Below are 17,377 nucleotides of genomic sequence, written 5' to 3' on the forward strand. Positions count from 1 at the left end.
CTTTTTCCATTTTAGGTATGCAAAATTTCAGTTGAAATTCTTCTTTATTTCTATGTCCATTTGTTTTCTTTGTGAATTTGTTGATTAATTGAAGAAAACATCACAGAAACATTCTATGACACATTTTATAGGATTGATTTCATCTTATTAGCAAAGCTGATGCTGCACAGTCAGATCAGTGTAATTCATATTGATTTCAGTCGTATACAACTTAATTAACTTTTAGTTTTATTTCCCAGCTACACTGTATTGATTTTATCTCATCAGTTCAGCTGCTGTTTCTGAGAAACGTTTTCAAATGCATACACTGGTAATTCTGTAAGCAGTAATATTCATCTCAGTGCTTAGTACACTATAGCAGTCCACTTATTCACTTCCACAGTTAATAGTGTTTCATGATTATTCAAAAGTGCTCGATTATAATATACATGCTCAGTGGTATGCAGTGTTCAAGTGTTATCAGTGAGGAATGAACTTTCAGAAATATCTATACTTCTGCTGATATATTTATGTGTCTATTCTGCACTATATCTGATTTGTAAAACTGTATTAAAAAGTTTCATAACACTTTGATTTATGTGCTCCATTTACAAATGAAAAGTTTCATATTATTTATACGTGGATTTAAATATAAATTCTACAAATACTTTTTGCAAAAATTTGCAAAATAACAACGACTTGTAAATTAAAAAATATCAATACAGATAGCTAGTCTTCAATTAAAAAAGATGCTTAAAACCTGCCAAAAATTATTCAAACAAAAAGCAATAACAGAAGAAAACTAAAACTTTACTTTTTGAGAATTTTCAGACTAATAACTCCTACTTTGACAAAGCATAACAATGTGCATCTTACGCATGGCTAAGTATGGTGTGAACATTTTTCTCGGCAATGTTCGTTTGCAGCAGCAGTGCATTCGCAAAGCTTCACAACGCTTTACATTCATTCCTGAGACAGTCCAAAATCAAACTAGTAAATATTTCAGATAAACTCTTGTATGCATGCAAACATAATTACTTTTGTTGAATAGCAAATGCAGAGAAAATGAACATATGCCAAGCTGTGAACAACGCTATGGATATTGCACTTTCTAAGATACCGGATTCGAGTAAGTCAAATGCCAATCGAATAGAATTGTTTGCGTAATGAATGGGATGAAGAAGTTCTGTTAAATTTTTGGTGAAATTTTCAAAAATAAATTAATGTTCAAAAGTTTAATTAAACTGTATGGAAAATACAGCTGCAAGCTTATTATTCAGAACCAAGAAGAAAGTGAAAGCAACAGTTGCAATCGAAGAATCAATAGTAAACTTTAAAACAGCTATATACTCAGGTTTAAATATTTTGAAATTGCATACTTTGATTAAGACTAAAACTTTTCCATTATTTTACATTACATAATATTCATGACATTTTGATGTAGTTGTATTTGGAGAAGACGTGGCATTTGGGGGAGTATTTCGATGCACAGTTGGATTACAAGACAAATATGGTAAGCAATTGTTTTTAGCCTGAAAAAAATTGTCAAAAAAATTTTTAAGGCCTCTCTTCATAAACAGTAAATTTTTGTAATTTGAAATGTATAAAGTAATATTTTTTGAGAAATTTATTGAAGAGTTTATTATAGGAAAGGAACGAGTTTTCAATACCCCTTTATGCGAGCAAGGCATTGCCGGCTTTGGAATTGGCGCCTCTGTTTCTGGCATAGTGGCAATTGCAGAAATGCAGTTTGGCGATTATATTTTTCCTGCATTTGATCAAGTCATAATTAAAAAAATAATTATTGTTTCTTTGCTCATTGTTTATGATCAATTTGTTAGATAATAAACGAGGCTGCAAAGTATCGATATCGTAGCGGTAATTTGTTCAACTGCGGTTCTTTGACAATCCGAGCTCCTTGTGGTGCAGTAGGCCACGGAGGAATATATCATTCTCAATCTCCTGAAGCTTTTTTTGCCCATTCTGCAGGACTGAAGGCAATTTGTTTGAATTTAACTTTCAGCTTAATGTTTCAAAATAACCCTTTTCAAACAACAGTGAACAATTGTTAATTTAATGAATACTGTAGAAAAAACTAAAGGATTGGGGGAGGCTTATGTTTTCCATTTTGTACAATGTTAGATTCTTTTAAGCTTTATCTCATGATAAATAGAAAATAAACTTTTACACCATTTACATATTACAGCTTTACAGAAGGAATCGGTTTTTCTTTATTGCTTTGATTTTATGTTTCAACTGTATGCTGTTTTGCCTAAATTCTAGGTAATGTTTTATTCCTTTTAGATAACTATTCCAAGAAGCCCAAAACAAGCGAAAGGTCTACTTCTGAGCAGTATTTACGATTCAAATCCATGTATATTTTTGGAGCCTAAAATTATGTATCGATTAGCTGTAGAGGATGTACCAACTGAAGAATACACTATTCCTCTCGGAAAAGCCGAAATATTATTACAAGGTATAATGGTTCAGATGTTTTGTTTCATAAGTATTACAAATAAAAATTTAGGGACTGATGTGACGCTGCTAGCTTGGGGCACCCAAGTGCACATCATGCGCAAGGTTGCTGAAATGGCAAAGGAAATGTTGAACATCTCCTGCGAGCTTATTGATTTGAGAACAATAATACCCTGGGATGAAAATACCGTTTATGAAGTGATTATTTTGTATATGCATTATTGAACAATGTTAAATTAGACAATTTCAAGTCAGTGAAAAAGACAGGACGACTGTTGGTGGCTCACGAGGCGCCTTTTACAATGGGATTTGGTGCAGAAATAGCTGCGTCCGTTCAGGTATTTTACTTTTTCATATCCTTTACAATAATGTAATTAAGCTGATCGTATATAGTTTCATAATGAACAGATGGTATTAAGAGAACTTCAATATTTGCATAATGATGCTCATTTTAAGTTGATTCCTTAATCTTTCACATATAAATTGCTCGTTTGTATTTTAATCGGATTTTCACTATGATAATACGTAGAACACTTTTATATTAAATTTTGAAATGCTTTATTTCATGTTGTAAAATTTAAGCAGCTGCGTATCTTTTACTTGCAAGCTTGATTATGCTTAAATTGTAATGAAAAATTACTTTCAAGAATATAATTATTTTTCAGCTTAATCATACATTTTATTATATTTTCTATTCAATAATTTGTCAATTTATATTATTGATGAAAAAGTTTATTTCTTATTCAAAAAATGAATAACAGTTGATGATCAAGTATTAATTATTTTTGTAATTTCATGAAATTTCATTGATATATAAAATAATGGAAATATTTTCAGCGTATATTTGTCTAGATTCTATTAATTTTCCATATCGATTTAACTTTGAATTTTTGACATTACTAATTATTTAATATTATTCAAAACATGCTGTATTTCAAAGAACACGCACTTTATATCTAATGAACCTCTCTCCACTTGGTATAACTTATACACTAATATTGAATAATATAAGTAATTAAAAATTTTTGAAAACTTGTTTTCACCAAAATAGATTCTTTTATGAACTTCTTGGAATCATAAATTTGCAATAATTTATTATTGGTGCAGTTATTGGACACTGTCATTTTATCATTCATCATGTATGACATTTAAGATGGAGGTTAATGTATTTGCATTCATTTGATGAAGATCACAATTTAATAAATGTTTCGATAAATGCACTATTTATAAGTAATGCTGAGAACAAATGTACCGAAAAATTATGCCAGTTGAAAGCAAAGAGATGAAAATGAAGTAAAATTGCAAAAAGTTTTTTTAATACTGTCATATTCGAAATTCAGTATTAATTGTGCTGTTTGGGATTATATCCTTGTAATGATTATAAATTTTCTTGACATTTCTTTCAGAACTTTGTACGTTTTTACGTTTCTGAGATTTGCGAGAAATGAGACTGCAAGGATTAATGTGGAAAGGAATAAATAATACTTTTATTTTTTATTTCTTGAGCGTTTTTTGAGCATTAGCTGAATTGAATGATAGTTCTTATTATTTTTGAATAAACGAAGGCTGTCTTTAAATGGAAAATATATTTATCCATTTAACTTTCGAATAACTTTCTCAGTCAAATTTGAAATATTTAAAAACGATAATTTCTAGAAGTGAACAATTTATTCCATCCCAGCGTATTATTGATGATGTTAGAAAATACAATTTTTACTATGCATACGCGTCGTTATTGTAATTATCTAATTTCATCTTAATTATTGCACTTCGTTGGTGTTGAAATCAATTTTAATTTTCGTCAATCAATTTTTAAATTATTATGTGTGAACTTATTAAAATCATATCCGCTACTTTGAAGCAATTTGATTTTTGTTTTCTTTCTTTTTCTATACACACATGAATCCAATTTAATTGTAATTTTTAAAAAGTGAAATTCTAAGATTTTCACGTGAAAAGTGGAAAACTGTTATTCTATCTGTTAACAACGTGAATTCACAGTTTGAATAATTAAATACTCATAAGAATAGAGCAATTTAATTGTCCACTACAATTGAACCGTTCATTTTAAGATGCAATATTTTGATACTTGGATATGGATAAAAATAATCAAGTTTATTCTTAGAAAAAATGTAAAAATCAATAAATTTTCAGTTGTATATCTGTAAAATAAATTGCTTTTAAATTTAAAATTTTGCATGCAAATCTAACAAGTTATTCAAAAAATATATAAATGCAGTCTTAGATGTTGGAAAGCTTTCATGTATGTATTCATTTTCGTATCGTGACCACCAACTAACAGTGGGAGTAAAAAAGTATGCAAATGAAGAACAAACTAGGCTGGAAAATAATGGCTAATTATTTTCAAAATGTACTAATAGAGTACAGCATATTTTGTGTAATTGATAAACTTCGATTTCATTTTCTGCAATTTGTTTCATTTCACTTGAAAATAGGTGAAACCGTTTGCACAAAAAGCTGTTTAATTCATTTAAGCAATTCGAAATTCATTTGAATTGTGCTAGATTTGACATGGAAAATTTTACAAAGTCTAAAAATATCAGTTTTTACAGTTTCAATAGAGTTAATTTTAAACAATGTTTAAAGTTGATTCAACTCAATGTTGAGGTGAGAATGACAGAAATAAAAACAACATTAAAAAATTTGAAAGGATTCACATTTTCATCTGTAGATATTTTAGAAGAAAGCAAAAGAACCAGCAATTTTGTTTATGCAAATTATTTCGAATACAAATTCAGTGATATTGTAGTTTTGCTTGGATGTTTCAAGCAGTTTGGAGTGACAAAGTTCCTTACAATGAAACTATCAAGAGATGAATTTTCAAATATTCGGACATTTCAGTGTAAACTGAGCAACTGCGTCACATTGTAGAAACGACATGTTTGCTTGAAAAAATATTTATCCTATTAACAAGCTTATATAGTTTTTATTTTTTCTCTATTAAATTGAAGAATCCAAACACGAACATGTTAATTATTACTATTATGAGGAAAATTTAATTATATTTCTTTTCTTGATTCTTTTTTTTGATGATAATAATAAAATTAATAAAAAGCATATAATTGAAGATCGATATTATAATAAAAACTAACCTTTTACCACACCTGAACTACCATAAACAAAAAGCAGAAAAAAAAAGAATAGTTTGTACAAAATTGTGTCAACAGTGAAATGCAAATGTAGTATGTGACAATCAGGCAAGCAAGCAATTTCAATTTTCAATTATTTCTCACAAGCTTTGCTATTACTATTGTTTGGGCTGAGTATGCTGATAAAATAAGCAAATAAATGAGCAAATCAAGCAGTTTATCAATCAATAAAGTAAACAATAGAAAAGAACCGCCCGGGTTCCATTGTTGGCTTAGCGTTGAAATGAATAATGATCGATTTGATGAATATTAAAAAAAGCAATGATAAAAAGTGGAATCTTGCAAACTAGCAAAGCTTATCTATTGGAATGCCTTTCTGAGAAGAATAGAACAAACAGTGATTAACTGACAGCCTTCAGTGTGTGTTCTTTTTTCTTATTTGTTTTTTGGCAATGAAGGCACTTTAAAAGTTTAGCATTTATTTGATGTCTTTTAAATTCGGGCAGAGGGTTGATTTATGAATGACATTGGTACGAGCAAACGAAATAGTTTGAGAAACTGGCTGTGCAAGTGGAAAATTAATTGACCGGCATTTTAAAATTAGGATAATTAATCTCTTTTATTAAGCCTATTCATCTGTTCAAATTGTTTACCTATTGAAGATGTGAAGCATGGCTTTGTACATGGGCAGTTGCATCATCGGAGATGTTTTCTTTGGTAAAAATTCGTAACCGGCAGTTGTTTGTCATCAGTCATCGTAAGAATGAGGCTTTTGTTCTATTTTGGAAATGTCAAAATGTGCCAAGCAGTTCAACTGGAAACCGACACTTTAATACCAAGCTTAACTGTGCACTGTGTTTGCTTTGCAAGATAAGCGAAAGTTGATTATTATTATTATTATTACGAAGGAAGCTTAGCCCTAAAGCGATGGCTTAGAGCAGAGACAAATCTGCATTTCAATTCCCAACCAAGCAGTACAAGGGGATGAGACAGAAACGGATATTGCTCAAGTTGTAGTAAAGTTATTAACAAAAATCAAAATTAAAACAAACAAAATAATTCATAATTGCGCATTCAGTATTGCAAAGCAAAAGTCATGATTTTTTTGTACCGTTGAATTTGATTTTTTTCCATATTTTGAGGATGTCAAAGCCGACAGGCAAAAAGCCACCTAATTATCGACCTTGTAGTTTTATTCAGAGAGCGGTTCTTGTTTTTCCCAATCGACAAGCTGTGTCTAATTGACTGGACTATTAATATTTGTAGCGAGGTTTGTTGAAGATTCAGTTTCGTCAACTTCAACATAAAACTGGAAAGCAATGTGCAATTTGCACAATCTGCATGCAGATTGAAATATTATGCTGATTAAAATCTGGCAGATTTTTCAGAATTTAACATTGTTATTTATGGCTTCCAGTACGATAAGGTCTGCGGACGAGATTTTTGGTGCGTTGTTATTTTTCTTCAACATTCAACCATCATCATCATCATCATCATCATCATCAATAGCCAAACTGTGACAAGATAAATCATTCTCTTCTTGCATTATTGCACATATGCCTACTGTTCGCGTGAAAATATGGACCAAAAGATACTTGGATAACAACAATATTCTAATTTTGTATGCTATTGTTTGGTTTTGTTGTCAACAACAATCAAGTGAATATGAAATTGTTGGAAATGATTTATGCAAATTTCTTCTAATCTTCCTCTCCCTATGAATAGCTAGACGAAAAATTGAAGAAATTTTTATTCAGTTGACTGCTATATTTTATCATTGTTCAATGTAAATTAATTGCTTTCATGCAATTGTAGCAAAACGACATCAATTCAACGACTGAGGGAAAAATTATTCCGGCCAATCTGTCAGAAAGCATTTGTTGCTTCATTAAAATTATGCTCTCTTTCAGCATAATAATTATTATTGTCATTATTAGAATCAAAAATTGAACATTTAATGTCAACTTTAGATTAATTTTAGCTTGTATTTTCTTTAAAAAAATACTTCGAGAAGAAATAAAGTTTAGGAAATATTGAAGTTTCAAAGAAGTCTCATCGTGCGTATTATTTATACATAGTAGTATAGTTGCTTTGCCAATAAAGTGTTGCAAGATTTGCTTTGACAGCTGAATGTTTTAAATGTTTGGCTTGAAGCTAAGAATAGTTGTTGGTTGTCGCTTTTTGAAAATAATCTTCCTAACTAATTAAAATGCATATAATGCAAAGTGAATCGACCAGAAGAAGAGCACTTGATCAAAATTGTAATAATCATCGACAATTTTGCAGACAGCATCAATTGTTCACATGCATGCAGATTTGTGCAATTGATGAAGTAGAATTTTAGAAAAATTTATTCCAACCACAATTTAAATTGTTTATTCACTTGCGAGCTTAATTTCAGTGTAGTTACAATGCAACACTTGAGAGATTTTTTACTGATATATTAATTAGCATACTTTAATTGAGGTTTTTTAAAAAATATTTTGAATCATTATTTTTCCAGTAAATTAAAGTCTTTTTGGCTATAGTTTTGCAATTGATCATTGTTTTCTGATCAGCACATACAGCAAGTAGAGCAGTGTTGAACTTGAAATTTTGCATTTTGAAAATTTTTGTCACTATTCAACTTATTCAAAACCACTGGTTTGTTCAGTAAATCAGACAAACGTAAAAATATGTGTACCTTTTACACACTGATTGTTTAGGTTGTACAAACACATGCTTATCTGAATAGGAGAACGTTTGAGATTACGTGAAAATATCTGCGCTTTGGTGGAATATTTTTTCCATATAAAAACTAATAAAATGATAAACATAATACAGATAGGGGGTTTTTTTGCACAGATGGGTGCTTTTCAGTGCGACAGCTCGCATTTTCGAAAAAACGAGCAAATCTGTCTGTACTGACCGGATACATGATATTTACTGGGGAAGAGAAAAAGTTTTGTTCTTATTTATTTGTGAACAGTGCAAATAGGTAAAAAAATGTCGAAAGATGGTTTGGCAAGGGATAAAAATGTCAACAGATTTGAATGACGGTCAGCTTGTTATCACGCTTGGATGATGGAAAAGCGCTGTCAGCAAGAACACTTTGACAAACAATACAACCAACTGATAAAATTGATACTGTCCGCTTGTGTTGTTTAAATTTCAAAAAAAGTACTAAATTTACAATTATTACAATCGGCTGAAATTTAGAAATTAATATTTTTCATCTCGGAATTGAATCATTAATTATCATCGATTTATTTCAAAAGTTACTTTTTATTAATAGCATTTTGTCAAAAAGAAATTTAAATGCCAATTTATTTTGCACTTTGCATTTTTAAATTTCATTGAATTTTTTAACTTTTCTCAAAAACTTCATCATTATTTTTTTATGTCACGCAGAGGAGAAATAATTATTTTTTTTTCTTGCTTAATCAAATCAAAAATTCAAATCCAAGACTAACCGTAAGACCGCTGTTCGTTATTTTATGAAATTTGCATTCATGCGTTGAGAAAAGCTACTATTTTTGCAGTTGACATTTTGAAACCAATAAAACAAGTCCAGCACGTCTCCTTTAATTACTGGCATTGGCGTTGATTGAAAAAGCTGCAATTGGCTTGCTTATTGTTTCAATGACATTTAAATGAAAATTTTAAATAAAGAAAAGCCCCCCTGTGCAAAAGCAGCAATAATAAAGCAATTTATTCGTACCACAACTCCAACATAACATGATAATTGTAAAGTCTGCAAATTGCACTATTGTCAGCTTTTCGAGCTTACTACTAGATGATGATAGTCGTGATGCAAATTGTTTATTAATTATTACGATGTGATCTAAATTTTCTTTTACCAAAGATGAACACATATATATGTATTATCGAAGTTTGCAAAATATGGAAGCAAAAATCTAAATAGCCCTCAGGCAGAAAAGTTCGCGCGACTATCGTCGACCATCGCTCAATTAGAAGGAATGCTGTTCGATTTACCTATATTTTGCAGTGCTTTTGTCTTACTTTGAATTGAATTTGTACTTCTTTTTGTTTTTATATCTTCTATGTGAAAAGATTTCGTTTCAGCTTTTAGCATAAATTGAACCGTGTTCACAAATGATAAAAGCGTCATTTGTTGATCGATTTGGACTATATAAAACTAATAGACGGAAGTGGAAAATGAGTTGCAATTTCGATCGCAGCTTAATTTGTACACAAATATGTTGCTTTTACCGCTTCAGTGAAGCTAAATATTAAAAGAAATTTTTTTTTGCAACAATCAATAGTTATCATAAATACAGTAAGTAGCATGCGTAGTGTAGTTTTCAGAAGAAGCTGATGATGATGATGGCAAAAATGTATGCAATCACGAACAGTTAGCAAAATTGCAACACCAACGAAAGATAATCTTCTAGTCGCTTTTGCAAAGGGCTTATTAACTTTTCGTCTGTTTTTTTCTGTTGTTGATCAAAGGCTTAATAATTGGGTTCTTTTCCTTCCATTTTGCTTTGCAAAAACCATTTGCAAAGTTTGCTCGTTATTGATAAGAGCATTTGTGCGTCAGCTTGGTGCAATGACGTAAAACATTTGCCACGACTGTTAGCTCGTGTACTTAAATATGAAAGAGAATATTAATATTCCTCTTTTTCCAATTAATATTCTTCTGTGTAAAATAGGATGAACGAAATGCCTTCATTTTCTATTCTGCAAGTTGTACAACAACAACAACAACAATAAGCATATTATACGAATGATATTGGATAGTTGTTTAGAGGAAAAATTTAAACTGCTTCAGAATCATATTCTGACGGTTATTTGTTTGTTGTTTTTCAGCGAGCTTTGCTTTGTTAATTTAACCCCTGAAAAGCGAACAGTATAAATATTTACATATGGAACATTATTGATAATTTTTGTTTGACGTAAGTAATCGGTGGTCAAAATTGAGAAATGGCAATGAGCAGAAGTGTGCGTACATCTGTTCAATATGCAGTTGGTATTTCTGCTTTTTGGAAAAAAGTTGTTGAGATTATTTATCTGTTTAAAATTACTTTGACAGTTGATGGTATTTTTGAAATTTCAACAGGCGGGCACTGTTTCAGCATTAAACAGTCATTGCTTGTTGTTGACATGGCTAGTGAGAACAATTTCAACGTTCAATTATTATATAATAAATAGCAAATGATCATTTTCAATGAATCTGTTCATAAAATTAATAATTATTTATTAATATTGTTGCTTGTTGTTTAAAATAGAATTCCTTTTCTCCAAATTAAGAAAACAAAATATTATTTATCTTCTGATCATACTTGCACAATAACAACAACAACAATAATGATAATAATAATGCGCGTAAGCAACCACCAATTGGGGAATTTCATTACATAAAATGGCAATGAGAAATGAATGCAAATAAAATCCGTAACATTGAATTGAATTGAATTGAATTGAATATAGCAGAACAATGTTTTATTGGCAAAGTGAAGTTGTTTGGAATAGATCAGCATTAGCATCATCGGCATATTGTATGCATGTGCAAAAGGTGCATGCATATGCGTGTGATTTGCACACGTTTCCAGTATGCAATTAGTTCAATACGAGCGGATAAATTTCTTCTTCCATTACAGATGACGACGATTAAAATTGTTGTTCTCTGATTTGCTTCAGTCAATAAACAATATACTTGCCTCATTGTTCAACAATGGACGTTGCTGCCGCTGCTGGTGTTGTTGTTGTTGTTGTTGATTGCATGCTTTGTTTACGCATTATTGAACGCGAAATTCAATTTCCACATTGTGCTAACATTTTTCTGATATTTCAAAAAAAATTAATTTCACCCTGTTTATTTTTATTTTTGCAGTTGCTTTTCTTGGAAAATGGATGCAATTTTAAAAATACTTTTATGATAATTTATTTCATTTGCACAAATCGTCATTTTTGTACTGATGCTTGATAAATTTTGATGTGTGTGTTCAATGACAGCTTTTGTACAGGTGATCCATCTGCAGTAGTTTTATTCAATTTAATTTCCAACACGGAATGACACTATTGTCAATTTTGCATTAATAATCCATTTATCCACATATGCATGCATACATACATACATACATACATGCATGCGTAGAGAGATGCATAAACTGAAGTAGATGTACACTGATATTTAAAAATGGTTTATTTGGGACTATTATTATTCTTGATGATTTCATTTTATGCTTTATTTTTGGATTTTGTTTGTTTTTATTATTGATCAATAGCTTAAGGCTTTTTCAATTCTTTCAATTTCTTCTCTTTCGCTTCAATCTTTCTTGCCGACAGATGAGGAGAGAAAATCGATCGATTAATTGAGAAAATTTTTAAACAAAAAAAAATAAAATTGCACAAATAAATTAAATGTCTTGTTTCTTTTTTGTCAGGAAGAGTGTTTCCTGCATCTGGAGTGTCCGGTACGTCGAATTACCGGTTGGGATACACCGTTTCCGCATTCGTTGGAATCGTTCTATTTGCCAGACGCGTGGAGATGCTATGAAGCTTTGAAAAGCATGATCACTTATTGAACAAGCGAAAGCACCAAAAAACACCAAAAATGCAACATATCCAACAAAAGAAGACTGCATATTATTAATCAACATTATATATATATATATATATATATATGTCATTAATATTATTGAATTGGTGTTGCTTTAATTGATTTAGATTGTACAGACAGACATATAGCTAGATAGCTAGATAGCTAGATAGACGTAACTGTTTGTTGTTGTTGTTGTTGTAGCTTGTAATAACCAAAATTGCTAGTGATGCTACATGTCGAACAAAAAATTGTTGTTTATGATGGAAGAAAACAATCAATATTAAAAATGAAACTGTGAACAAAACCGACCGGACTGATTTCCTTCCTCTTCCAATGCAATTTTCATTTTCAGTTTCCTCACAATGCTTGTTTGTTTGTTATTTATTACAACTTTGGAATAAGGGAACGACAATCCAGTCGACCAATCACACCACCGCAAAACAAATTCTCTACCACATACGGATGGATAAATAAATGTGGTGGTGGTGGTGATAGTATGCAAACAAATACTGCTAATGAATATAGATAGAAAAAGAAAATGATAATTCGGCTTTTTGCATTTCACTTTAAAATCTCAATTGAATTTTTTCATCATCACTTTCCTCTACAATAATGAGATTTTGATTCTCATGACGCATTCATTACATTATTCTATTATCATCAACTGGTCGCTCTCTTTATTATTATTATTATTATTATTATTGGTGGAATATGCAAAACAAAAATGAAAACTGACTAATTATTAAATGCTGTTCATTTTTATTTGCTTGTGTTTCACAAAAATATAACATCCAGGTGCAAAGTAAACGGAAAAGAAGAGACTGTTGGTGAATAAAAAATGTAGAGAGAACAAAACGGCATGAAAAACGTAGAAGCCGTAATTGTTGCCCTTCGCCGAACCACAACGCATCGCCCAGTCGCCAAAAATGCGCTTACAAACGTACGGCGTTGTCGAGAAAAAAACATAAAAATATTAATAAGTAATAAATAAATAAATAAATATTCAAAATATATGCAGAATAGACAGACAGAGAGATATTTGATTGAATTGGTAAACAAAAGTTAAAACGTAATATATAATAATAATAATAATAATAATATATTCTGCAAATTCGCCGCAATATCAATATCAATAGCAATAGCAATAATAATAATAATAATAATAATAATAATAAATAGTGATAATAAAGTTATTCTTTGAAAAAAGAAAAACTTCATTGTCCAAAAAATCACAAAATAAAAAATGGAAAACATCTATCTCTGTGTGCAAGCGAAACGCTAATACAAGCGTTACGACGGTGCACGAAAATTTTTAAGTGGGATTGTGATCGATCAATTGTGTGATTGTTTTTTTGCTCGCAGAACAGAAGTAAGCACGATTGGACGGGTAGTAGTGGTAGTGGTGAGGATGATCACAGCAGCCGGCGGCAATGGTGATGGTGCAATAATAAATCATCAATGCACCAACAACCCGTCGCGTAAACACAACAACCACTGCACAAAACATCCCCATCTCCACAGACAGATTACAACAAATGCCGACAACAATGCATGCGTGGAAAAAATATCTTTATACAACACCTGGCAACTTTCTCATATACGGTGAACAGCATCTCGACCCGCGTATGAAATTGTCGCTATGCAAATCAACCAAAACACAGCAAGCAGCGTCGTGTTGGGGTGCATTTTTGTACTGGAACATGCACGTCAAACGACGATGCTCCTGCTCCTGCTGCTCCTCCTCTTCCTCTTCCTGCAAACGATTGTCGACCAGCCAAGCCAGCTAAATCTATCTTCTTCATCCTTTTCTCTCATATCAAGCAAAAGAGCAAAACAAAAAAAAATTATACGACAAGTTAAAAGATGTAGAACGTAAATAGTGATTCAAAAAGGATAAATTGTGGTAACACAAATGTTTTGCAAAAAAGGACAATTTCCAAATGCACGCAGGAAGACAAAGGGCTGAGTAGAAAGAATAACTGAAAACAACGGTCGGTCTGCTTAACACAATGTCGGAAAAAAAAAGTAAAATTTTAAACAAATCGTTTGCAGGACAAACAAATCGTTACAACTGTTGGTTGGTCATCGTTTCTGAATAGTATATATAAGTTGTCACATTAAAAAAAAGAAGAAATAAAAGAAAAAAAAACAGAGGAGAGGGTGAAAAGGGGGAAAAATTAAGAAATACAACAAATAATGTGTGTGTAATATGTTGGCAAAAAAGAAGAGAGAGAGAGAGAGAGAGAGAGAGAAAGAGAGAGAGATGGAAAGAAATGATCCAAAATCATTGCTCTAGACAATTTTACAGAAAAACAAAAAATACAAGTAATATTATAAAAGACGGTTTTTCTTGTCGAAGACCCAGATAAAAAATAAATAAGAAGAAGAAGAAGACACTTCAGATAATGTGTGTGTGTGTGTGTGTTTGCGTATGTGTGTGTAGTTGGGTAGGGAGGGGGGGAGGGAGGTGAAAGAAGAAAGGGATTTTGCTTTGGGAAAATGGACAATTCGTGAAGAGAGTTTTACATAACGGATACCCAGTAGGATGCGTTCTTCGGCACGTAGAGTAAAGTCTTTTTCGGTTGATGCGCTTGTCCGTTCGGTTGTTGGCCTGCATTAGGATTCGGGTGTCCCTGCTGCGAGAAATGGTGCATTTGTTGTTGCTGTTGCACTGCCAAAACCTGCTGCTGTTGCTGATGATGATGGTGGTGGTGGTGGTGGTGATGCTGATGATGATGGGTTTGGTGAAGATGGGGTTGCTGCTGTTGCTGGTGGTGATGGTGGTGGTGGTGGTGGTGGTGGTGGTGATTGGGGTGGTGGTTGGGATGAAGGTGTTGATGATGAGGATGATGGTGGTGATGATAGTCGGCCGCTTGGTAGTCAGCGTGATCCGAAGTGGCCGGACCAATAGCGGCACGCGGACAAGTAATACAATGACAACCGGCGGTGCTGAGCGAGTAGACCATGCTCTGCGGACGAGGAAGTTGGCCTTGTTGTTGGTAAATGAACAAAACTCGCAACTGGTAGATCATGTGTTCGATCATGGTCAACGTCAAGTGCAGATCGTGGTTCATCAAGCAGACGGTGCTCTCGTCGACCACCCGGTAGAGCAGGCAAAGATAGTCGTGTTTCGTCTTCAAGTCGTCCTGAAAGTGATTGTCCAAGTAGGACTGCAATTTGCGCTGCTGCTCGCCGACGGTGTTGAAGTCGATGAAAAATCGACTGCACATGTAGCGCTCAATTTGACGCCAACGGTTCATCGGCGGCGCCGGCAAATATTCCCTGACCAGCAGCTGGCAATATTTCAACAGCCCACCGCCGCGGATCAGTTCCGGATGTTCAGTGTCGATCAATTTTTCGGTCAAATGACGGTAAGCTTCTTGAAAATCCCCATAGACGCTTTCGACGACCACCGCGGTGGCCGGTCGACCGCTGCACTCGGCGCCACCACCGTCAGAAGGGTCAATTTCCACACCCGGCTGAACAGGTCCGGCCCGCTCCGCGTCGTCATTACGAGCGGCATCGGCAAGTTGGGCGCCGCTGCCAACGCCGACATTCAACAGATTGTTCAAGTATATTTGAAACGAGTCGACTGTAAATTCGAACTGCCGACGCATCGAGTGGACAAATTTCAGTTCGACACAGCGGCCGTGATCGTTGTTGAGCGAAATCAACGACCAAATGTCATCCTCGATCACTTTGACCATCTTCCTGACGTAGGCGTCTTTCATCGCCACCAGACCAATCCGGGCGCGGTTGGTCTCGTCGGGCAAGAATTCGACCAGACTGTTCAGCACGCAGTCTTTGACAATTTCAAAATTGCGAGCCACCGACAAATCGACCGTGAATATCAAATCGATGTCGTTGTACAACACCAAAGCCCGGGACAGCACGTGGCTGGCGGCACCGCCGTTCAACTTCACGTCCAACAGTTCGATGCCGGCTCCGGTGACGCGATCGGCCACTACTCGAATCAAATCGCTCAGCGAAAATTCGAGCGTCGGAAAATTGCCACGCCCGTGCACCGACACGGTCTTTTTCATCACGCCGCACAGTCGAGCGTACTGAAAAGAAACAACAACAATTTGATTAATTATTTCAACTTTTCAACCGGCACCTCCCCATTTTTTCGCAATGCAAATTTCCCCCAACCAACTCAACCACCAATGACCATCACCGACGACGACGACGACGACCCGACTAGATTTTTGGCGAGCGAAGTTGAAAGCTGAAAAAATTTTCAAACGCAAACAGCGCCTGAAAGTAGGCCACCAACCGACGACGACGACGACGACGACGATCATCCATCCATTCCCCCCCCCCCCCGTAACGTGCCCATCATTAATTATAATAAATCGGCTGAACGCGCGCGCGTTGCACGACTAAAAATTATCAGCACCAGCAGCATCACCATTTTATTTTCTATGATTTCCACCAGAAAAGAAAGAGACGCGCGCGCGCGCGTTCATTTTTAAACTTTGTGCTCTCCCCGGGCAAACTATCTTTTTCACCCAAATTTCAGATTTTCTCTTACCTTCTCACCAAATGGTCGGTTTTGTTCCTATTTATTATTATTTTACCATCATCAGATAATAAAATTCACTTGAAGAACAGAAAAGTTGAAAAAGAAAACAAAAAAAAAACTAGCACAGCTAGAAAACAAATTCGCCTCAAGCGAGCTAGTAGAGATGCAGTAAATGACGTCAAACTTTACGGGCCAGTGGATGCACACACACACGATTGCGATCACTTTTTACGACAACCCAATGACAGCGCGCCACTTTTTGGTGATCATCAGTTGGTTATTTTATTAGGAGAAAAAAAACAACTTTTTTCTTCAAAAAATAAGCAATTTTACCTGTTCAGATGTCAAGTAAGCCTGCGACGGGTTCAGCAGAGTTCTTGTGTTCATATTGCCTTCTGAAACAAACAAGCAAACCCATCAGTAAACAAGTAAACAAACAAACAAACAAACAAATGCACCGTAGAAAAAGAGAAAGTAGAGAAACCGGAGAAAAAAAAAACTCGACTCGACTCGACTCGACAAAATCGCGCGATGTAAGCGCGAGCGTTCACAATTTGCGCCACTGCTCTCACTCGCAGGACACCTTCGAGCACGCCGCGACAAGTGCGACTGAAGCGCCACCGTGAACAGCCGAAGCTTCCGATTGGACCGCGCAAAACCGAGCGCGCTTGCGAATCACTATTCAAACTCCGACGCGAATACGGTATACCAACGCCCACGCAAGTCGAATTTGAAAAAAAA

At 33.9% G+C, this 17,377-nt stretch overlaps 2 protein-coding genes across 2 annotated transcripts; one reads left to right on the forward strand and one right to left on the reverse strand.

The window, feature by feature from the left end:
- Positions 1-1,030: 1,030 nt before the first annotated feature.
- On the forward strand, positions 1,031-2,828 carry Tsp_11960 (2-oxoisovalerate dehydrogenase, beta subunit; the record flags this gene model as incomplete). Its single annotated transcript, XM_003372161.1, has 7 exons — positions 1,031-1,108; positions 1,424-1,492; positions 1,628-1,761; positions 1,821-1,976; positions 2,284-2,455; positions 2,507-2,652; positions 2,706-2,828. Coding segments are annotated over 7 exons (867 nt in total), but the record flags the coding sequence as incomplete, so codon positions are not given.
- Positions 2,829-14,991: 12,163 nt separating this feature from the next.
- On the reverse strand, positions 14,992-17,023 carry Tsp_11961 (conserved hypothetical protein). The gene is made up of 3 exons (XM_003372162.1): positions 16,970-17,023; positions 15,428-16,175; positions 14,992-15,257 (listed from the first exon to the last, which is right to left on the reverse strand). Exons 1-3 carry the CDS (start codon positions 17,021-17,023, stop codon positions 14,992-14,994), a joined length of 1,068 nt encoding a protein of 355 aa, XP_003372210.1.
- Between the last annotated feature and the right edge of the window lie 354 nt (positions 17,024-17,377).

This window comes from Trichinella spiralis (genome assembly GCF_000181795.1).
Source record: "Trichinella spiralis strain ISS 195 chromosome Unknown Scfld9, whole genome shotgun sequence".
NCBI lineage: Eukaryota > Metazoa > Nematoda > Enoplea > Trichinellida > Trichinellidae > Trichinella > Trichinella spiralis.